Source organism: Bombus fervidus, chromosome 4, assembly GCF_041682495.2.
Source record: "Bombus fervidus isolate BK054 chromosome 4, iyBomFerv1, whole genome shotgun sequence".
In the NCBI taxonomy this organism is placed as follows: Eukaryota; Metazoa; Arthropoda; class Insecta; order Hymenoptera; family Apidae; genus Bombus; species Bombus fervidus.
In genome coordinates this window covers 13,899,023-13,923,828 of record NC_091520.1, presented here as the reverse complement: position 1 = coordinate 13,923,828, position 24,806 = coordinate 13,899,023, and the positions used below count along the sequence as shown (strand labels likewise).

The following is a 24,806-nucleotide window of genomic DNA, read 5'->3' as shown; positions in this document are numbered from 1 at the left end:
AAATTTTCGGGAGCGTTGAGATTATTCGTAGGTGAAAATCGATAGTTTAATTTTAACAGAGATTCGGCTGGGCTAAGTTTAGCACGCGCAATTAATGGTTACATTCGTTGGAGAATGCGCGAGTCAATATAATTCACGTAATAATCGCAAGACATTGTTACGTAGAATTTGAGAAAATTTCTATTTTGAATCGTATTTACTATTATTTTATTATTCTTGGATATTATTTCTGTCTTTAAAGAGTAATTTTGAATACAAGTTGTTATTAATTTGACCGAAACCATCGATATATTTTTTGTAATTATAAACAGAGGAAATTTGAAATGTATTATTTTTATGAGCTTCGCATTTCTACTTAGACATAAAAAAAATCCCAATCAGCTGACATGAACCAATTGAATAAGTCATTTACAAATCTTTTCTCCAAATTCGTATAAAATTCCTGAAAGACAGAATAAAAATTGGTTGAAGGTATACGTTGCTATCGACTCTGTTACCTGTCAAATGAATGAACGAAAGTATACAAATATATCTCGATAAATCAGCAAGAATACAACTCGTTAACGACAACGGAGAATTCTAAAATTTAGAAAAAAGGGAAACACAAATGCAAACGAAAAAGACAATTTCTGTTCTTCGTGCTCGGTTGTCGAAACATCGCGATAAAGAAGACCTCGACTCTGTTTCCTAAAACGCATGTGCACCCGAAATCCCTAAAAATTCGGCAAAACTAAACGTCAATTCGGAATAGTTAACGAAACGTCACGATAAAAGGCTAAAATTATATGCGTCCTTCTCCATTAATTTGCCTTCCTCTCCACTCTCCTTTTTTTTTCCTTTTTTTTTTTTTTTATCATAGTGACTGCTGGTGAGCTGTTTTCTACGCTCGCGACGAACGGATGCGGACGAAACGGCGACGCGACGCCGGAAACGCGGATGGGGTGGGAGTTGAGCGTTTGACATATTTTGTCCGGAAAACCGACAGATCAGGGACGATAGCGGCGTACGAGAAAGGGTTGGTGGTTGGGGTGAGCACAGGGGCACCTCTGCTTCTGACGTGGAGATTAGTGTCCGCCATTGTGGTGACGTCACCATAGTTAACACGCATTCAAACGACCGTGCAAACGGCTGGTGAAATTATTGACCAACGCCTCGCGAGTTTCGTCACCTCGTCCTCATTCGTTCTCTTGTCTTCTTCCTCTCTTCTCGTTTTCTTCTTTTCTTTTTTTCAAAAACTCGTCACAAGTCATTTTACGTGAAAATAATCGAATAATAGAGGAGATAGGGTAAAAACTGATTTCATGGTGGACAGTAGGATAGAGGAAGGAGATGATCTATCGTTGAATCGTGTAACGTCGAGTCTGCAGGCAGAAGTCGGTACCGGTTGACAGATGAATTGTGCCCCGAGGAACAATGGGACCGACCAAAAATTAACGGCATTGTCTTAACTTTGAATTCGCATGGCGGCTGGTGTTTGCCTCATGCCGTAGTCGATTACCACGAAACAGGGAGGCGCGGCTGGGCGCGAACGCATTCAGAAGAGAGCTTTCCGGGCTTTCGATTACGCGCCCGACGACGGATTGTCCCTGGCGTTACTGCCGCATTTCGAACTTTATGACGTGTAATTTTGGCTTTGACATCTTCGGGAGATGTACGAGCGAGGAGGAAGGGGAAGTGTGCGTTTATAGCTATCCCCTGTTCTATTGCGTAAAAAATCCGTCGAGTTAGCAAAGTAGATGTAAATATGAAATGTCGATCCACGTTGGATAGGATTTACCGTGATTTCCATTTTGAATCCTTTTATTTTTTCAGAATGTGAATGCGACTATTGAATATAGGAAAAAATTCGGTGATTTCATATATATTATGACGAAAACATAGACGTTGATGGATGTATACGATAATTAAGTAAAAAGTTTAGAAAATATTAACCGTGAAATTGCAATATAAAATTCTCCCTATTTCCATTTCTAACTTGACTTTCTTCGAATATTTAATAATTGGTTGAGACAATCGCGATAAGGAAAAGGAAAAATAGTATATATCAGTTTATATCTTCCCCAAAAATAAACTAAGGACAGTAGAAACGATACATAAAATTCAGATTAATATGTTTATATAGAACGTTTTATTGTAAATGTCTAAACTTTTATGAGTATGCATAATTTCTTTTTACATTTGGTAATATACAAATTTTATGTGAGAATTTATTATTATTCTGTTCATATATTAAATGCCAAAACGTAACGCGATTTCATTAACTTTACTGCTACTTTACTATTTACGAATTTTATTTTGTAATTTAACTAATCAATTTATTAATACTTAATTATCAGAAATCTACAACATAACACAATTTTATCTATTTTTACCTGATATTAAAACTGTGCTCAACCCCCGTGGTACTGCAACCAGATACGCGCTACAGTAGTACCCATGGCTTGACGTGCAGGCGAACTATTCTTACCTGAGCCTCGTCCATCGATACCTCTTTCAAACGTGAGATGGCGTACAGCTCATTTCCAACAAGCGTTCTCCCTCGTACTATGAATTTAACGATCGCTCAAAGAAATCGATTAAAAAGAAAAATAAGAAATAATAGCTCGATTATCTGATTCCGGACAGAGTAGAGGCGATGGGTTCACGCGACGCGGCGGTTTCGCACACGCGAGACACGTTGCGAAATGCATTATGCAATAAACGTAATAAGCGTCCAATAGTAATGGCTCGAGAGGAGTTAAACAATTTATGTAACGAGCTTTCTATAGCCAGCGGAGGTGTATCGAGATCTGGCGTGAGATCGATCAATTATTCTCGCATAAATTCGCTCTTGTAATCGAGGAAGACGATCGTTCGTCAAGATCGTATGAATTGAAATTTATCCTCCACTGATACTTTTGGGTCGTGGATGACCGAAACAGTTTGATTTAACAGATTTAAGATTGATTACTCAATCTTAACTTTTAAGATTTTTTTTCTAAATTCTATTTAAAGTTTTTGTTATATAAAATAATGTTAAATAATTTAATAGATCATTTAACGATTATGAATTGAGAATCTTCAGAAATATTTCTTGAATTGTATTGATATCCATTTATATGAATTATATTTGTGACTGCATTTTTGAGTTAAAGATTCTACTTAATTAAAAAAAATTATTTAAATAAATCTTGTACATTGATATATACTTATCTTCCTCCCTTATCCATTTCAATCGAACATAGGATTAATCTGGTACAATATCTTTTATCTAACGTTCACGTGATGTAAATTTAATCGTGAAAATAATTTACGTGAAATTATTTTATTATTTAAAATAACATTTTTTTGGAATTGCTATAAATCAATTAGTGAGTCAATACCTTTTACTGTTATTGAAATCTTTTTTTTCTCAGGAACAATATGCTCTTTTTATAAGAAATATTATTATACCTAGCTTCGTTAACAATCATTATTTGAGCGAGTTACTGTCAAAAATCAATCGATAAAAATACTAAATAATTGTTATTACCCAATATACATTTCAATGTTGAAAAACAAAAATCTAACCGAAACCAATATGTCATTGTGGTGGACAGTATAGAGGATTATAGTATAGAATAACGAGAACGAGAAATTGCTGTTGCGACCCGTCAAATATATTTGGAATAAATTAAATAAATATAAGTATAAATACTGTCGAGATAAAGATAGAGAGATAGAGAGAGAGAGAGAAAGAGAGAGAGAGAGAGTAAATACTAGTCGGGGGAGAGTCGGAAAATTCACATTCGTTTTTATTCGACGGTTGCGTGTAGCGGCGACATTGTTTTACCCGAAGTTTATTTATCATTACGTTTCATGCGTCAAAGCTGTGTCAATGTCCCGAGGCAAAACAACACGAGTTGTTCTCGATTCGCATCGTCCTTTGACTCCTGTGCCGCTACATCAGTATGTATTATTGAAACAATTGATAAGACGCAACGTGTACGTCAGTAACAGTGGAAGTCTTAGTGAATATAATTACTTCAAAAACCAATCTGAGAAACATTAATTTATAAGAGAATTAATAGAGATAGTGTTTAATACAGAAACCAGAATGGGAGTATATTAACATAACACGAATTATTTAAAAACAATGTGGTTTATTTGAATCGCACAAGACATACACCGTATCTGCTATGTTTATAATTACGGACCTCCCCGTGGAAAATCTGGTCAAAGGATGTGTCGCGAACTTTGGCCAGTCTTTGCCCGAAGACGCCTTGTTTTCTCGTATTGCCTTAATGTCGATCCTCGGTTTTTTCTGATTTTTCGTTTTTCTTTATTTTTGTTTAAAGTGTTCGAAAGTGTTGCCAGGTCTTGAAAACCCAGTCGTACCGTGTCTAGAAACCGAGCTTCGGATTATTTTTACCCTGGATCAAAAGATTTCATGCTAAAAATCCAATTTCCCTGCTACCGACTGTTTTTGTTCGTCTCCGTTTCCGCGCATCCTGCCGCGTTCATCTTGCGTGTGGCTCATTTCCCATCCTGTCGCTTACTATATTATAGGAAATACTTCTTCATATTTTTCTTCTTGTTTATTTATTTTATTTAACTGTCTAGATACTTCAATTCGCTATACTTCTGACGTTTTGCTCTTCGCTTTATTTATTTATTTATTTAATTTTTTTTTTTATTTCGTCTGGGATTATCTTTTACCATTTTACGTGGTTTACCCTGTGTAGAAACGTTAGAAATCGATCGACAGGACACGGCGAGGCGAAATAACACGATTTATTTCACCCACGTGAAAGAAACTTGAGGTTTCGTCGTCTGGAATTCGTTCTGGAAGATTCCACTTTCGCGGCGAATTTACTCATCGTCTCCTGTCGATCGAATCGCCCGCCGCGAGATTTGCGTGTGTGATTGTGTTCTTTTCCTTTTTTTTTTTTTTTTTTTCCTATGTTCGCTTCGTGAGGCAGGGAACTTGGTCCTATGTGGGATGAATTCGAATAAGAAAGACGAGAGAAACTTTTGGAAATGAAGCGCGCGTTTCGTCGCATCGTCTCGCGGATTAAGGTCATTCTGTGAACTCATAATTCTTTTTCTTTCTTTTTACCGTTCCTTTGATTTAATTCTATCTTGTTTTACAGAATTAAACTTTTCGAAAGCACTCAAGAAGGACGAAACATCCATCTTTTAGATAATTGCCCCATTTGTTTCTCTTTTATTATTCGTATTCTTATAATGTTCACGTGCCAATAAAATGGCCAACAAACATCCTCGAAGATAATGATGAACGAAACGACGCGTTCTCGTGTGCACGAAAAAGATTGATGCAATTAATATTATGATGATTTTTATTTATTTCTCACGTTTGAACGCCGACGATCATGTTCGTCTGCCTTATTCTCCGCCCGGTTCTCCACCTCCCTGTATTCGTTTCCCATTTTTGCTACGGGCAGTGCCATATATTTACAATATATCGTATAAACGGAGCCTGGCATGTACGTATTTCAGAATCAATCTAACAAACGCTTTTTTTTTCTTTAACTAGATAACGAGATTTTCATTTTTTTATCATTTTGCCTTTTACCTAGGGCCGTACACGTCTAACACCGAGACAACTATCTTGATATGAGTTTTTTTCTCCTTTTATCCCTTTATTACTCATTCGTTATTGACACTCATACAATACACAACGCACGGAAAAATTGAAGAAACTAACGTTCGATCCTTTTTCCTTTAACGCGCAGGCGCACAGTTTCAACGAACTCATACATACACAAAAATCGAGAAACGCACATACATACTATACTCCAGTTACTCTTTATCTTATTGCCTAGATCATCTTTTTTTTTTATTTAGGAACAGTCCCCTTCGAAAACGTTTACAACGAGGCGTTTTTCGGGAAAACGAAATGAACGAAGGAAAAAAAAAAACAAAAGGGGAAGAAACAGAACTATACGGTACGCAGTATAATGGAACGTAAGAGAAAAGGAAAGATAATTAAACGCTGGATGCATCGATCGTGCGAATACAATATGTAAGTACCTCAGTCTTCGGTTTCTTCCAACGAAAAAAAAAAAAAAAAAACGGAGAAAGTAAAAGGATAATCAGTTAACCAACCGTCGCATCGTTTGGACGCGCCACTTGGTGGACACGACGATTTTCGCAGGATCAACGATCCGCGTTCTCGATCCTGCGAAAGCCGCGCGATATCCGATCAGCCGCGACGGCAATAAATATAACCAACGAACAAACGCGCTATAATAATAGCGCCAGCGTGTTTTGCGACCGCAAAATGACCGTCGAAGATTTCTCGAACGCCCTTCACACGAGCCAACCACAAAACTGTCTTTTCAACGTCTACAGATCGTATTTTTTTCCAAATCATCGCTATTATTTTTCCCGAATTTAGTTTTATTGCCTTTTTGTCATTTTTATATTCTTCGTTATAATTCTTTTATTATCTACATTAATTTCTTTTAATTTTTATTCGATTTTTTTTCTGTGAACGTGAATAGACAAATTTTTATGACTAGCTATTGAACGTTAATTAGACGCGTTTTTTTAAAAATCCGTTTAACATAGCGCCATCGCGAAAACAACAAAGAGAAGTTTCGGTAGAGAGCCTTCGACGAACATCTTCGGCCGACGATCATCGCGCCGATAAACCTAAACAACTTTGGCATCTTCTTAACCATGTAAAACATCATCTTCGATAATAATTTAATAATAGCGGAGATAAAATAATGAAGACAGCGCTTACAGTCGCTTGTAACCGCGTTAATAATAGTGGCAATGAATAATAATAATAATAATAATAATAATCAGTATGACAATAATAATAATATAATAGTAATAATAATAAAGTCAATAATTAATGTTAATAATGACAATAATAATATTAATAATAAGCAATAATAGAAACATATATAATAATATTAGATAATATTAATAGACAATAAAAGTACTATGATATATTTTACATAGGATCGGGGGTGGAGCTTAAAATCTAGAAAAAACGCAGCGCACACTTCCGGTTCACGCTGTATACGATTAATCGTACATCAAATATTCTCTGTATTCCTAATCATCGATAGCTAAACGCTGTTGTGGTATTATTTAAGGGTGGATTTGAGGTTTTTCGAATATCGATGTTTCGCGCTTATATACATACACAAAGGATAACTTCGAAATCGCTCACGCGATTATCCTTCTTCTCGATGGAGAAGAATAATCTGCCACTTTTATTTTCTGGCTTTTTTCGCGTTTTCTTCTTTTTCTTCTTCTTCTTCTTCTTCTTAGAAAACAAAGAGAGACGCTCGATATATCGAAGCGACGTCGTCGGTGCAATGTACAAAAAGATTATTTTTCCCCCTCCTAAACCTCTAAATCACTCCTCTCTCGCCCCATCTTTTCGACCTTTCACCCTAAACGCTATACGTACGAACTGGTTGCAGGTTTTTTCATATTATATAACGTAATGTACATACATATACACGCGAACACGGGCCTCCATTACACATATATACATATATTACGTTATACAGTATTAGTATGCGATAATATTCTCTATCATTATTAAATAAATAATCTTCAAATGCGATAATAAAGTTACTATGTTCATTATCCTATGTATAATATTTATATTTTGTATAATTCATCCTCTCGCGATTTTATATTTATTTATACATTTACATATATTTTTATACTCTTTATGTATATAATATGTATATTTATATATATTCATATTTATAGTTTCTTTATTTATAACTATTTACTCTTTTTTAAATAGTTCTGCTGAGACTCGCAAAGTGGTAACCATTCGTTCGTTTCTCTAGTTCAATGTTTAAAATCCTCTTTATTCATCGAACTAGTTTGAATTGTTCTTTATATTCGATTTCCTCCAATTCGGAAACCTTTCTTTTTCATCTTGAAGTCCTCAAACGTGGCTTTTTAACTTTCGAGGCTGACATTTGTCGTTCTTCTTCGTTTATACAATGATATACATTCCTTGTGTTGCCGGGACCGTTTCCAGGTCATATCGATCGGCTGTTTCCTCGTTCACCGACCTACCGCCTCCCCCAACACTGAGAGGCGATCCTGGACATTTGACCAGAGAAGATCATTCGGAGTATACTGCAACCGTGTCTTCGTCTCAACATTTTAAGGTTCATTGCCTTCGTCCAGGATTCGCCTTTCTGCCCTCTGTTTCACTTCCAAGGAAGAAGATCCCCTCTTCAGTACACCGGGTAAGGTGGTCTGTGTGGCCACAGTGGCGGGATCGGCGGTAGGCTTCCGTTCCAAGATCAAGTGTCCTTGGTACTCAACGAGGAGTCCTCGTCCTGGCTACCAGGATATGGCATGCCTAGTTTTGGACCTTGCTGCACCACAACCACGCATTTCCTCATGTGCTTCTCCAACGTGCTTGGCACTGAGAATGGCATCTCGCAGAAGCGACATTTGTACGTGTCTTTCCCGTGTCTACCGTGTGTCTTCATGTGCCTGGTCAATTTCGAGCTTTGTGCGCATGCGTACGAGCACAACTCGCACTTGTACGGTTTCTCTCCTGTGTGAGATCGCCTGTGTACCGTCAGGTTCGAGCAATTTTTGAATACTTTGCCGCAATACTCGCACGTATCGTTCCTGCCACTTCGTTCCTTTTTCAATAAGGGACTTGGTAAACCTTGAAGGGCTAAACTGGACGTGGTAGCCTTCGTTGCTTTACGAAATTCATTGTTTTCTAGATAATGAGGACTCGGTAGCCAGAGACCACCGAAGTCCGGCCCCGAAGATCTGGGAAAACCCTGACCCGAGAATATATTAGGTGTGGTTGAGGAATTGAAGTTCGTGGGTGATAACGCGCTGTCTTTCTCCTTGTTGTTGTTCAGAGAGTTGGTCATGTTAGACGGCGATTCCGTTTTAATGAAACCGCCCCGATGGTTCTCCTGCAGAGCCTGCCTATAAGCCTCCGAGTACTGTGCGATGTTACTTAATCCAAACTTTTCCATCAAATCACCGACTAAACTGGCTGGTTTCTGTTCTATTCTACCACCGCTTTCTTCTCCGCTTTGACCTTGAGTAGTACTCAGATCCTCCGGTGTATTCTCTTCGGTATCTTCCCTTTCTCCTTTCTGTTCGTTCTCGTCCGCTTCATCGAGATCCATATTCTCATCGCAACTGGAACCATCGTCCGGAACAGTTTCGACGCTCCCTTGAGGACTAGCCGCGTTCAGATTCTCCTGGTGTTCTTTTCTCATGTGTTTCCTCAACTCGGCGAAGCTTGGAATCTCCATTTCGCAAACTTCGCACCTCGTCGGCGTCGTTTGTCCATCCTGCGTTCCATCCTGTCCATACTGTCTCTCCTTGTCCCTGTGACTTCTTCGATGCACGATGAGATTCGACTGGAAACGGAACTTCTTGTCACAGACCTCGCACGAGTAAATCGTTTCTGATACGGAGTCTGCGATGATGGGTGTCGAGGCGACAGGTGGACTGGTCTTCTCGCTATCGGTCGAATTATTATTGTTATGATGACCAACCGGGCTCTGACTGTAGCAGGGCGGCGAATTCTCCTTTTGGTGATTGTTATGTGTCAGTATTGTAGCGTTGTTCGACGCCGGACTGGGAGGTTCGACAGGTTGACTGTGATTTTGTACTGCCGGCTGTTGTTGCTGCTGCTGTTGGACGGTGCTCGGTACAGGTACAGGCGGTACCGGGGCAGGTGGGTTCGAATTCGTCGTCGAATTACCGCTACTAGGTGGAGCCGCGCCTAAGGACGGATTAGCGAGGCTCCTTAGGCGCGCCGAGTAAAAATCCAGATTGGCCTCGAGTGGAGGAGGATGCGCCTGACCGGCGAGGCCACGGCCGTGCGACAGTTCGGCCAGGTTCGCCAGATTCCGGGCATTGTTCAAGGAGTCCAATGAACTACGGACCAAGGGATCTCCCAAATTTAAACCGTCCATACCTCGAAGCGGATCGCCAAGATTTTGGAGGTTTCTCGTGGCAGTCTGTAACTCCTGAAGGCCTCTATACCCGGCCAGGGGATTCAAGGCCAAGAAGTCCGGCCTAAACATGGGTGGGAAGCTTCGTTCGAGGTGCTGAGGTAACCTTAGAAAACTGTGAAGCGGATCGCCAACAAGGGACGCTGAGGATTGAAGTTGTTGTCGTCCACTGCTGTTACCGCTGGAACTCGTGCCGCCGGATGAGTTTCCCGTGGATGAGCTTCCGGTGGATTTACTGCTTAGGTTCAGGTGGTTGGGTGGGCTCAGGTGATGCGTGTGAGTGGGTGTGGGCGTTGGTGGACTTGGCGCGGGTGTGTTCGACGAGGAGTTCGTCGATGACGACGAGGAAGTGTAAAGACGGGCGCCGTGGACGCTTTGTACGTGCTGGAGCATCTCCCACGCTGAGGATAGTCTTCTGGAACACTGTGAGCACTGCAGCCATCGTGGTTCTGAAACAGGATAATGCAGATGGTCTCGATTAAATACTTGAAAGTATAGATTTTTGGAAAAGAACTCATCGAAGGAAGATATATCGTTAATTTATAGTAAATTGTCAAATCGAGTATTTTACGAATATGTGGGACTATGTTGATACGAACAGCTACAAGGTACAAAGGTTTTTTAATTTTAAAGAATTAATTTTCTCGTCACAAATAGTGCAACGGTACACGAATCTCCGAAAATTTCTGGACTTCGAAGCTTGTGGATTGCTCTTCTTTCATAAAACGAGAATATTTAATATTTAATGCGAAGGGTAAAAATTTAGATAAAATTAAAATATAACAAGTCCACAGAATCGTTGATGATCAGTCTGCATGAATTTACTTGCCCATATAAAGATACAGAAATGCATCGGCGATCGTCTATGTACAAGAAAAACACTGATTATTACCGCGACGTAAAAGACATGATATTTACATTCCGAATAACGAAAAATGGTATTAAATAGGAAACTGTTCAAAAAGCCTCGATCACGCCTAAGATAAGAAAGGATCGAAAATCGCATAAAATATTACACCCCGGAGCAACACTCCTATGGGTGATCACGCGTGCGATAAGTTGCAACCGCGTCAAACAGTCCAGGAGATTACCGTGAACCACGATGATATATGGAAACACGGGGAAAAAAACTCTCGTCAAAATTGTAGAGGGGCAAGGCGACACCACCGCGAGAACATGTGTGCCTAACGTGTGTCCGACCCACGTATATAGTAAGTTCAACTGGCTATCAATTTTCGAGGCACCCTTAATTTCGCGGAATCGGGATAGAAATCGGGTCCGCCGATTGAATTCGGAATTCAAACGGCGCGGCTGTGTCAAATTGCGGCCACGCCGGGGCTTAAAAATAATATCCCCGACAACGATGCTCCATAGTCGGGGGGGTTGAAAAGGCAGGCTCGAGGCGAATGGGGATCGGTTCAGACTGAAACTGACCCTTAACGACTTCTCGACCCTGCCTCTCGCTTCGTCGACGACCGCGGGAGGAACTGGTTTTGAATTTCAATGTTTTTAATCCGGAATATCAGATTTTCGGCCATTTTTCACGCTCCGGAGACGACGCTCTACGCGATGCTAGGGTGTCCGTAGGATTTTATTAATTCGTGGCCACCCTCTCGTAAAAGAGGATGAAAGAAGACGAGAAAAAAATGGAAGGAAAGCGGAACAGACGTTGCGATGGTCCCTTGTTTCGTACCGCGGAAATGCCATTGAACGGAGGATCAGGGACATATTCGGAGAACTCGTGATTCCGGACGTTAGGGTGTTTGCGAATTAAATTTGTTTGGAAGAAACGTGGAGAGACGATGTGGAGCTTGTAAGCAGAGGGATTTTTCGTTTGAGGTGTAACGATAGTTGAGATTACGAGCGAGAAAAAAATGCAATTTAAGCTATATGAGTGAGCATTGTAAACAATTCATAATGTGTCTCAAAGTACATGAAATTGAAGTTTATATTTGTGTTCCGTGAATTTGAATATTTGACGATTCTTTTAAACAATGACATGTGTTTTTAGCAAATTGTATTCGTTTCAAAGCATACTTTATCTCTTCAATATGCCACTTGCTTTCGTCTCATATGTTATAGAATCGTGAACTCATACTTATCAGGAGTTAATATATTTATCAATTTTAATAAAATATTGGGAGAAAAGTTCTGTGATTAGTATAAACGAGTTACTGTTAGGATACAATATAAGCAAAAAATTACACAGTTAGATCGAACGTGGGAGAGGAGCGTGTTAGAAAATTAAAAAGTTGGGGATCGCTTCACCTATTATACCGTTTCAGACTGATTTAACATCGGGAAGAAAAGTCAACCGGAGAGACAAAAGATCTGGGAAAAATAAAAGCGGTCCTAATTAAATGGCTGTTCGAGATAGGGGAAGATCTTTGTCGTTGAAGGAAGTCTGGAAGCGAGAGTCTTAAAGCCGAACCTCCTCTAAATAAGACCTTACATTTTACTTAAGTTTCTTATTCCATTCGAATTGAGTCGTTTGTTACACCAAACGGAACGTTCTCGTCGATCGTTTACTCTTCTGAATTCTCTTTAAATCGTATAAAAGCAGTACGGCTTGCGAGTAAAATGATCAGGTTCTATAGTTCATGTAGATTCTTCTATTTCCAGTGCTAGTTATACTTTGCGATGTTTCACATTGCTTTATCGTAAATATCTTTTAAATTAACTGTGAATTAATGAAAAAGAAAGTCATGGATTGTTTATAAAAAGCAATAAGGAAACTAACTACTAGCAAGCATTTAGTGCCAAATACATATGAGCTTTTTCGAACTTACATCGACCAACTCCGCTTTTTATAAAGTTATGAATGTCGCTTATCCAGATACCTAATTAATACTCAACATCTCAACAAAGAAACCACATTTTCATAAATTTATTGATCATAGGAGAATAGCGCAAATAACTGTAAATTTCAAAAATAGTTCTCACCAAGTTATGTTTGTAATTATCCTGTTTGCACGCAGTTTAATTTATAAAGCCAATCCGCATAACTTCTGAACGATTCACATAGCCCGTATTCAATCCATCAAAAAGTGTTGAAACCGCGACGAATGCATAGAATATTCAAAAAAAAAAAAAAAAAAAAAAAAGAAAAAGAGATAAAAATTCCGAATACCAATGGAACAGGAAAACAACGAATTATTAACGATTTTTGGTCACACCTCGGTCTCGTTACTGAAATTATTCAAGAGAAACTGCTTGAGAGCCGCGTGGAACACACAGAAGCGTGTATGAACGATGTCCAATAAATGAATCACGCTGGCGCGGATCCTGGCGACAATGGGACACGTAAACAATGAATCCTAAATTAAATTAGAAACAACTCGAGGGACGTCAGCTTCATAAGCGATAGGATATACCCCGCGACAATACACAATAGAACACATATCGCCGCGTGTAACAAGGTGCTAAGTAGAATAACGAGGCTGCCGGGTGGGCGACAGATTTTTCTTCCCCGCCTCGCTGACCTTTCACCACGATTACGTTTGCATTTACGCGTCGTGGTAAGAAACGCTCGCGGAATGAAAGAGGGAAAATACCGTGATTCCTCGCAGATAACCTCGTTCCAACGTCTACCAACGTTGCGTCGGCTTCGAGGCTGAAGTCTGAAGTCTGAAGTTCAAACGTGATCGTATATGCAGTCTACAGGGGAAGATGACGATAGATAGATTCGAGATTTTTATACAAATTTATATTAAATTTATATTATTATATCTATTACAAATTATTATAGTTACCTGTTATACATTTTTACCTGCAATACATTAAGAAACGCTTAAAAATGCACTTGTTAACAATTACAACAAGTTCGTTACCTTGGACATTTTAAATATTTTTTGCATATTATGTACATGTTCTCATAAGTACATAAACATTAACGTTCCATTTATCGTAGAACGTATTTATCGATCACATTCTCAACGACGAATGAATATTTTTCCAATATTACTTATATTTCGCACAGCTTAGTTTATTTGATGATGCAACTTATATCTTCGATTTGTAGAAATCATCAAACGAACTCGTAATATACGATCCTGACAAATAGAACATCTCGACGAACATAATAAAACTTTTCTAATTTGCGTTGACCGCTTCTACTATTCAACAGAATTTCCAAACAAAACTGAAACGGCTACACGGTTATCTCGACAAGCGGTAAAACAAAGGAGCGCGATACCGTAGAAACAGGAAGAAAAACCACTTAATTTTCACCGCGTCATCGATTCGACGAACCTTTTCGAGTGCGAACTTGGCTGACCCCGGCGAGGAGAAAATTAGAAAGCGAAGAAAGGGACGAGTCACGTCACGAATGAGGGGTCATCGAGTGGCAAACCGTGAAAATTTGGCATATTGTTTCACGCGTCTGGCCCTCGGGCGAGCTTTCGTCGACCGGAAGTCGATGATATTACCGAGTTCCCTCGAACTCGTTGAAGAGGGGACCCGACACCGAGGAAGATAAGCAAGTGCTCGAGCATAATAAAGGTGTATCGATTCACAGGCGGACGCTTTTCATATGCAAACGTCGCGGCCGGTCATCCGTTAGGATTATTTCTTTAGATTTTCCACCATCTTCTCTCTCTATGGATGCTTCTGCCCTTACTGAAGATGCGGCCGATAGAGAAGCGCATCGATCACGATTTATAGAGTTCCACTTTATAACGTGAATGGTGTTGCGAAAAAAGTACTGCGGCAATGGAAATCATTGGAAATTTGAAAGTTCTGTATGGAGCTGGCGTATAAAAATTATTAACAAAAAGAAGATGAGAAAATTATCTATATATTAAAATTATAGTTAGCGCATCTTGGGTATTATTAAGTTTGCAAGAATTACATTTTCACATTATTACATAGAATGGATGATATATAACATACTAGAAAACTTTAAATACGTGTGCGATCACCTATAAGTCGACAACCTCAATCGAAGATTAATTTTAAGAAGAATTTAATACAATTTAATTATTCAATTTACATATCGTATTGTGAGAACGTAAATGACCGAATCATCAAGTTCTAGACTACTCTCTTTCTATTGTTAGTATGTATGTGTATGTGCGTGTATGCCGAGTCAATACACGTGACTTTGTCGAGCCGCCGAGCCGCCGCGGCTTTTCCGAAAGGGCCCGGCTTTTCCTTTTGTCTTTTAACCGTCGATGTCGATCACGAGCCCGATCAGAGTGTGACGAGCAGTTCATAACGAGCCGGTCGGTGAAGATCCGCGCTAATAACGAGCCTCTACATTCTACGCTATTGAGAAACAATTCTCCGTAACTTCAAAATTACAATGAATTAATATAAAAATTTAGTACAATATGTACATTTTAAGCTTTTTATTAAATTTTCTACACGAATAAGCATAAAGAACCGTTTTACAAAAAAAAGCAGATAAACTAATTTATTATTATATTTGTCTGTCTATCATACAATAATCGTATCTTCGAACGAGAGCTTAATCAAGCAATATGCAACTAAATTTCTATTAAGGAATTTTGTTAATATATTAAATACTAAATATACGTGACATACGATTTGATGGCAAAAGCTAAATTCGTCAGGGGTATCGTAGGATCAAATAACGAACAATGTGGTCGCATACGAATACATGGTCTTCCAGTGTTCGCGATAGTGACCGAACGATTTTCCTCAGAAATTGCCCGACAAATTGGCCCACGCGACGTTTACGGGCAAATCGTTCGGAATGCCATTGTTTAACGACCATCCAAACCCTGGTCATCCTACGAATACTTCCTTTCAACCCTTTCACGGAAGATTTCACACGAAACCTAGCTACCCTCAATCGGTGGGTATAGTTCGCGAAATAATTTTCCAAATATTCTTCGTCTCTTCAATACGCTTCTTTTCAAACGCATTTCTCATAGACTTTTAACGTGTTCATTTTACAAACTTTTGGAAAAATTATGAAATTGGAAGTTATTCTTTCGTAATATAATATTTTATATATTTTGCTGTATGCGCTACATACTATATGAAGATAATAAGACGGAAATATAATAAGTTCATTTTTATTGATTTCGTAATTTCAGTAGTTTTAATTAATATCCCATAGCTGAAAAATAGATTCATAAATCCAGAAACTTTTTTAAAGGAAAATATTCACTGCATAACGAATGATATTCAATATTCACAAATGTTACGTTTATCGTAAGTCAGAGTCTATCGTAAATAGAGATTTATCTGTTGAAATGTTTCATATATTTTTACAGATGACACGAATTCTGCATATTCTCGGCTCTTTAAATTTTGCATAAGTGTATAAAAATTCGCAACCTGTTTACGATTAAAGGTCAACTACAACGTCAAAGAGTATGTTCAATTTGGCACTTTGCACAAACCTTGCACGAAAGAAAGAAGCAAGTCAAATTCTAAAAAAATATCTGAATGAGCCTCCAGGAGCCAAATTAGACAATTCTACTTTTTATTAATTTCTTAATTTCATTGCGTAAGTTCACGAGGAATATTGAATTCTCAAGAAACGAATGACTTACTTCTGGAAGATCATTTATCGCAAAAAGATAACGCGAATTTAAAAACCACTGTTTGTAACGTCATTATGTTCTTATGCTTTGTGTATGCGAAAGATTCTCACAAGAAGAATGTTACGAATGAAGAAAGCTGCACGTGGAAAGTGGAAAATACGAAACTATTAAATAAATTCATTTGATGTTCATATGAAACACCGCGAGGCAAAGTTTCAATCGGTCAATCTCTGTCGAACAAGCATAATCTGATCCCTGATTGCGATGCGGCGTGCGTTGTCCCTTTTAAGTGCAACCCTTGTACGTAGGACAAAGTGCATACGCCGCATACGTTGGCTAATCGATATTTTAATATTGTCACACGCCATTCTGGATTAAAGGGCTTTCGGCGTATGCGTGTACACACACGTATCCACGTGTGTGTACCCGTGGTGACGTGACGAACAGCAGATGTGCCTGGTTTGAAAAGCGAGAAGATTTCCTCCGACGAAACTGTATCGTTTTAATAAATTTTCGTGCCGTCCACGGGACGTTCGTCGACCGAAAATTCCGAAAACAATCGCCTCTGGACGATCAATAGCCGTTGCCAGTAATTATCGTTTCATAATTAATAAATCCTGGAAATAGTTATCGCTCGGTGATCACGACTGTTGTTAACGTACCTCTATTTGAGAGTAACTTTGGTAGAATTCGAAACGAACTGCTTTTTGGATCTGTAGAGATCAGACTGAGATGTAAAGAAACCTGATTTTTGGAGACACGTAAAATTGAATGGGTCCTGCCGAGTCTTGCGTCTCGCCTGTCACGGTCAAATTCTGCCAGATTTAATTTACGTGAGCGTAATATTATTTGAAATATAGCGTTTGATCTGCGATTCTTCGTTTAGCATTCTGTTAATTGAGAGACCGATAGTTCTGCCTTTTTTCTTTTTTTGTTTATTTAAAGTTTCAGAAGTGTATTAACATTTTGGTACTTGTACGCGTTTGGTTATTTTATTTGCTGAACTGGATTGTAATTTTATGGAAATATTTGCTGAATTAAACGTTCGATCAAATTTGCATGTCTTATTTTCATATTTCTTGGATTAATCTCTTTTGCGAAATAAATTTCTGTTAGAGGATCTAATATATATAGGTCATAAGAGGAAAAATTGATAATTGAGTCTTTGGATAAAATTCGCTACTGTATCCTACGGCTAAATATAATGCGAAAATGTTGCTCAAATAAAAAACTTTAAAACCTTTATCAAAAAGTTACAACAGAAATATGGAAATAACGATGAACCGATTTTTTCTTTTTTTTTTTTTAATGTAACATATTCCAAGCATAATTTTATTAAAACATTAAATTCAATCTATTGTCAAATGCGCTATATGTTATAAACATTGCTGAAACTTTCGTGAATCGAAGCTCTCTCTTTAAATAAACCCACATACTGTTCGAAGCTTCCCGCGATTGTATTTCTCGTGGTCACTACAATGTTGCAACGCGACTGGCTAGCGTTTTCTCCGAGACTTTATGTCCCTTGTTCCCCTGTCCAACCGCAAACGTCAAGAATGGACCACGATGCCCATTAACTCTCTCGTCTGGCAAACAAACGAAAGAAAAGAATCTCGAAGCGAGAACGTTGTGTTCTTCTGTTTGAAATAACAACATTTCCAAAGAGCGCGCGTGCCAAAAATATTGCTCTTCTTCGAATGTTTGCGCGTTATTGCGTGCAGCTTCATCTGCCAAACATGGTGCAGTTCAAGAAAGAAACGAAAAGAAAAGGCAAAGTGAAGACGCGTTTATCTTGGCAGTCTGAAACGCTGCTGCTGTTACTTTCTCGTCTTCGACTGTGACACTTTAATTGTCTTCGTTGAACCTTCGCCGCCAGGAAGAAGACAAATGAAGTTTGTAGTGAGCTTTTTAACGTGTCTTTGTTCAAAAAGATTGGCAAGGGTATGAGGATAAAGGGTTGAGGAAAAATTGAAAACCGAAAGAAGGTCGTGTAAAATGGAAACTAAACCTTTATACTTTGATAACTCGCGTGACAAGACCAACGATTTAAATAGATTCTTCCAATAAAATTGTTTGCGACCAAGGATTTGTTTCAAAACGAGAAAGACTACAAGTTAGTAGCCTTTTTCATTTTTCTGCTTCATATGGGTTGAAGCAATACGATACAGTATAGTAGATTACCAAACTGCCCTGTTTTCACGACCAGGTTTTCAGGACAGAGATAGGAAGAAAAAATAATATCGTATATAAGCACCGCTCTACAGCGACTTAAATCCAATTTATAAATTGTAACGCTAAAAAAATGTAATTCCGATACACAAAATATTGTATGTCTATGTCGTACCGTTACGTATCGGTACATTTGCCTAAACCACCTCACAACCGAAATTCACTGTTTATTATGAATAACATACACATGTAATACTCATCTTCTTGGACAATAAACGGTATAATTAAAAAAACAGTGTAGTGCGAAGGATTAAACAAGTATGACTTTGTAAAAATTTTCAAGGAGGTTTCTTCGAAAAATTGATGACCTTTTTACTGCAAGGAATAAAGACAATGTCTATAAGATTCACATGGTATATAGAATATTAATTAACAACTTAATAACAACGACTACGATAACTTGATTAGATACGAGATAATTTAATTTCGATCAACCAGTTGAAATTGTCATCTAATTAAAATTCAATCGAAAACCATCGCGCTATATCGATTGTTACCATCAAAAAGATTCGAACACTTCGAAACTAAACGTTTGAGAAAGAAGTCGTCGCGAGTAACGATGACGAAAAGTAGAGGATAGATCCTTAAAAAATCTGGTAGAAAAACACGAAGAGAGGGTAAAAAGTGAAGACTGTCGCGCGTATTGGCACTGCCGCTACAGTGTATCACTTTTATGTCGTCTTCGTTGACTTCCTTCCTTGCGGGGGTGAGAAAGCAGGGAAGAAAGAAGGGAACGGAAGGGCTGCAGGAGCTCGAAACCCTGAGATACAACCAATTCGCAAGCAATTCTCGTCGCGCCTCGGGCGGTCCACGAAGACGAGCTAGCACGTGGATGACAGAGAAAGAGAAACGAGTATAAAACGAAATAGAAAGAGATGGAAGAGGTTCAAAAAGGGGACGAGCGAAGGAAGCATAAAGAACCACCGTTGGAAAAAGCTCGGCCACGAACGAGAATTAATATTCCAGACAAACGTGACAGATAGATCAAATCTGCATCTCACCGGGAACACCAGTGTCAATTTCGACGGATTATCGCTGCTTGTCTCGGTTCCTCCTTTTCATCCCCCATGCCAAACTTTCGTTTTTCCCTGTAACGTCAATTTCGATCTCCTTACGTCTCTGTTCCTCGAGAGACAACCGCGAGAAGATTTTTTTTTCATTCTCTGTATTGGTTTCAGGGTCGCTGATCTTCTTCGTCGGTAGAAAGTTTGTATTTATGAACATAATTTTATAATGTATTTTTGTCAATTTCGTGTAAACGAATGGAAGACCTTTAAAAGAAGTAGCTTTTGGTAGCTTCTATCGTGAAGTTTGAACGATAAACGACGTAAATGCCACAAATGATGACAAATATTATGTGTTTGTTAGATTTTGTTATATTTCTTGTGTATTGCCAGTTATCAGCATGAAATTGACCATTTTTTAATTTTTTTTTTCGTTAGAAGATCAGCGATTAAGCGAAAGGCTACAAGTCTTAAAACTCTCCGAGTTTATAAAACATGTTTCCAAGATCATGCAGAGCTTCGATAAACGTTCCATTTACGAAAAATTCAAAAATTCCTGATCTATATAATATTCTGTAACACTATTATATCATCAAACCTACTTATACCAAGTTAACCAACCTCAACATCTTACTCCTTGGAGAACCAAACTACGTTAAACCCTTTCACCGCAAAGGGTTCAACACATCTTCCACTTATTCCAGCTAAAATATTATGTCAAAAGACACAGTTGCCATTTTCACCCATGAACGAACTTCATCAAAAAACTAAATAAAAGGCAGATGATCCAGAGTCTGAAGTCTAGAGGGCTCCATTTCCGCTTCACTTCGTTTCTGTCAATCGTCTCCGATTCAGGTTACTTTACCTAGAGACAAACTACAAACTAGATACACCGTGATGTCGCAGATCAACCGGTTCGCTCACATTCACGCATATTATCCCACGAATTCACACATACGTATTCGCGTGCGTGCTCGTGCAGCATTGGCTCGTGCGGACCACGTGGCCAAACAATAGGACGATTCTAATTGGGCTTTTGGACGTGGCCGGTCGATGACAAAAAAACTGGGCAAAAAAGGCGACGAAAGGGGCTTATCCAGGAGAACAAGTCCAACGTGGACGCGGTGTTGGGGGATGAGCACCAGGATGGGGTTAACGCTCTTTCTCCGCGTACCTAGCAGAAAAGGGGGACCGGGGATGCTTCAGCGAGTTTCACGGACCGTGATGAAATTTTAAAGAGACACACCGGTGCGCTCGCGCCGGATCAACAAGCTGTTGCGTAATTATTATCGTTTGCATTAATCAAGCGGTGGCCGCGGTTTGCCCGCGATGCAGATCGACCCTTCGAGTGTGAAAAATCTTCGAACACGGAGGGATGACAGGGAAAGGGGGGTAAACACATACTTGGACGGTTGGGTTGAGATCTTCCAATGAAGTTTCATGATGTTCGGACGAGTTTGATGATGTTTCATGATGTTTAATCGCGTATTATTGCCGTTTGTATCAATTGGTTTAACGTGTAGCGAATGTTTAACTTTAGAAGAGCTAGTCGAGTCACTTTGGATTGCTAGCAAATATAATTATTTCTAAATGTTTAATTTTTGAGAAAAGATAAGAGCGCTTCTATGTTTCGTTAGAAATTATAGCAGGTTATTATTATTTGTGATTATAGCGATTAGTTTTGAAGTATAGCGAAATATATTCAAGATAAATATTGGGATAAAGAAACTGGTATTTCTATTTAAATATGTATACAGGTAGGATGAAAGTAATTTAATGTGGAATAGTGTTTGCATGAGTTAATTAGAATTATGTATCACTGGAATCTGAGTCTGAGGTAATAACGTATAATGTATTATACATCTGATTGTGAGTAGCTAATAACTGTTATATATTAATGATAATTAATAACGTTTTGCATTTTAACAAGCATAGATATGAAGGTATATAAAGGATTCCTGAATGCAGTTAGCATTATTTGTTATTAGCTTTTTCGAACAAGTGAACTATTATAGGGTTACATTATTGATAATGGACATTGCTATTCATTTATTCTGTTATTCATATTATGAAAAAATAATCATTCGTTTTTAATTGGTATCGTTGGGTCATAGGTTACGATAATAATTTATGCTAGGTTCGTGTTAAATTACTTAAGTTATCTTACAGTATAAAGATTACTAATGATATTTATCGTGTAAAATATGAAATTATGTAAAGTAACCTATAAAATCTAAACCTACCATAAATTAAATTATTTTAATTATTTGTAATAATTACTAATTTATAATTCAACGATGCTACTTCAAAACTAACGCAGAAGATCTAATTGCGATTCTTTCTATTAAATACAATACAGTCTATTGCACGAAACAGCAATCACACGAAAGCTTATCTCATTTTAAATAACTCGACTTCAGCCGTTTATATTGAATTAATTCCTTGTTTAATGATATCTTAATTGTTATAGAAACATGTCAGACGACAAATTAGTCATTACTAATTAGCAATTCTCAATTTGAAGAATGGAAACATTGTTAGCGTTCGAATTAAATTGCACAATTTATAGCAGAAGTGACATTTGATCTTATTAGATCAGGGGTCAAATATTTCAATAAAGTACTTGGTTCGAAAAAGTGTAATAAGATCAAAGATTATATTATACAGATCTGTTTCTGCAACTTTTCGTAACTTCAATGGAACGCCTAGTGATCTCAAACTTTTAATCAGTAGTGTACATATAAATCAACGTTGTTTCATCGATGGTAATCGTTCCAACGAACGATTATTCCGCCAATATCCTCTCATCCAGGACTTTCCTATAATCGTCGCTTTTCGAACGGGACACAATTAAGATGGAACGATTCTTAAGTCTTAAGGAATGGCCGGATCATTCCGGAGCGAGCGTGATAATATTTGCAAAAGCGAAAACACGCTAATTGTAAGAAAGAGAGCAGAGGAACGACCAGCGATTCTCATTGAATACCATTACCGAGATCCGTCTTTTCTCTCTTTCGTTTCCACCCTCTCTGTCTTTATTTCTGCGATGCAAAACAGCCGGCCGCGGCAATTTGCACAGGTAAGCACCGAGTTAAGAATCTCAAAGGCTGTGCTTTCAATTCATCAGGGGCGTCGGGCCGCATGAATTTCGTTCGAGGTCGTCGCCGTGTCTTTGAAGTTAATCGGAGTAAACCGTCGCGATTCTGGTGTCGATTCGTCCCTACGAGTGGGTGCGAAATTGAAACCCTCCCTTTCATATCGTTGTCATTCAGTCATCGAACGTGCCTAGTTTTGAAACAAATCTCGAAAAAACTAACGAATCAGGATATTATGAATAGAAACTTGAAAATTGGCGAGGTTGACTGATAGCGAGCTAAAAAGTTTATTTTTCGCGTTTTAAGTGTATACCTTAGACTAGTAAAAGATGCGAATCGAACGCACTACTTTTGTGGTTCGATTTTTCAGGTGCAAGAAAATTCTTGAGAATTATTAAATTACATAACATAATGACGATATTGTGGTAATAATAATCCTACGAAATGCTATGTAAGATGACGTTGAACTTTATGAAAATTGAACACAGTGGGGATATTTTTTTTATTCATCTTGTGAATATTTCAACTTTTACTTTCATGATTAATACAAAGTTTCACGAGAAATATTTATGTTCCGTCTTTCAGACAAAATTATAGTTCCTAACTGTCCGTTAATATTTCTATCCTAAATACCAGTAATTCTGAATCGAATAAAAAATGAGATGAATTTACAAAGACTGTATCTATATATGGAAACATGCTAGGAAATTTTATTTCTTTGTGTTTTAACTACAATTTTTACAGCCACGACTGCCATTTGCATCGATTCGATAAAAGTCGCGTGGACTGTCGACCATCGAACGGTCGGATCTGTCATCTGCGCAGTAAAATTCTGGTTTTGGATTCGCTGGTCGAGGGGGCGAGAAAGAAAGAAAGAGAAAAAGGGAGTTTTAAAGTACAGTTACGGGCTGCCATGTGATGTCGATCGTGGTTCAACAAGCATGGACAATACCGCGGTAGATTCGATTTTTGAATTTAAAGAGCCCGCTCGGGGATTGGGGTGAACCTGCCCCCATAGCCTCTCCCCTGCCCCTCATGGCCTTCTTTTTTATCGGTGGCCGCATTGTCGAAAAATTCAACGTGCGAATGTCCACGCTGGTTTTCAATCATGGTTCACGATGAAAAGTCGTAATTAATTTTATTTTCGAAACTTGCCGCTAGTCTGACTTCGGTTTCGAGTGCCGCCGAGGGAATCATAGAACCGTCACGCTACAGGGTAGGGGAAAGTTTGTAGACATCCATCTGGATGATCGAAAAATCTCAATGGTTTATTAGATATTAAAGAATAATGGACAGGAATCCTACGTAGTATCTTAGGATAGTTTCAAAAATTGATGACTATTCATTTTTTTTTTTTTTTTTTAAGGACGAGCAGTTATGGTAATAGGTTTGTAATTGAAAACATGATAGAGAAGAGTCAGTAGCTTATTGTTATCGAGTTAACTATTGAATTGTTTGCAAATTAGATCATTAAAATTGCTAATTCGAGAAATAAAATTTCCAAGAATATCGATATCGTTTTTTAAATCGGAAAATAAGTAATACATCGGTAAAGAAAATAAGTAATTTTATTGTGTTGTTATATTAAACAGATTTCTGAATCGAATTTAACGTAATTTGTTACTTATTCTATCGGAAATGTCGGCTCGGGAACTGTATAGAGTACGGAGAGCATTTGTTGCCGGAACACTCGCGTTTTATTTATAGAGGCTACCTTGACTCGGAAGACCCAACGCAGAACTGAAAGCGGAATATGTGAAAACATCGTGAGGCATCTTTAGCAACGCGTATATCGTTGAGATCTACTTGATACCGCGAGTCCAATGTCAGCTCTACTTTTGTTCGAAGAATATTCCTGATAACTTTTATCAAGATAGCATAAAGGTTTAAGATCGTAAAAACGTCAGTATACCTACTTATGATTAAAGCACTATTTAAAAATAACATGCTTTATGTGCACAAGCTTAAAACTCTTAAAATCGACCAATATATTCT

At 38.2% G+C, this 24,806-nt stretch overlaps 1 protein-coding gene across 1 annotated transcript in view; it reads right to left on the bottom strand.

The window, feature by feature from the left end:
• Positions 1 to 4,101: 4,101 nt before the first annotated feature.
• The window catches only part of Cph (BCL11 transcription factor chronophage), a 48,844-nt gene continuing 28,139 nt past the window's right edge, over positions 4,102 to 24,806 (bottom strand). The window contains exon 3 of the mRNA XM_072001313.1: positions 4,102 to 10,417. Coding sequence (XP_071857414.1) covers positions 8,274 to 10,417 — 2,144 coding nt within the window. The 3' untranslated portion in view covers positions 4,102 to 8,273. The remainder of the gene's footprint in view (positions 10,418 to 24,806) is intronic.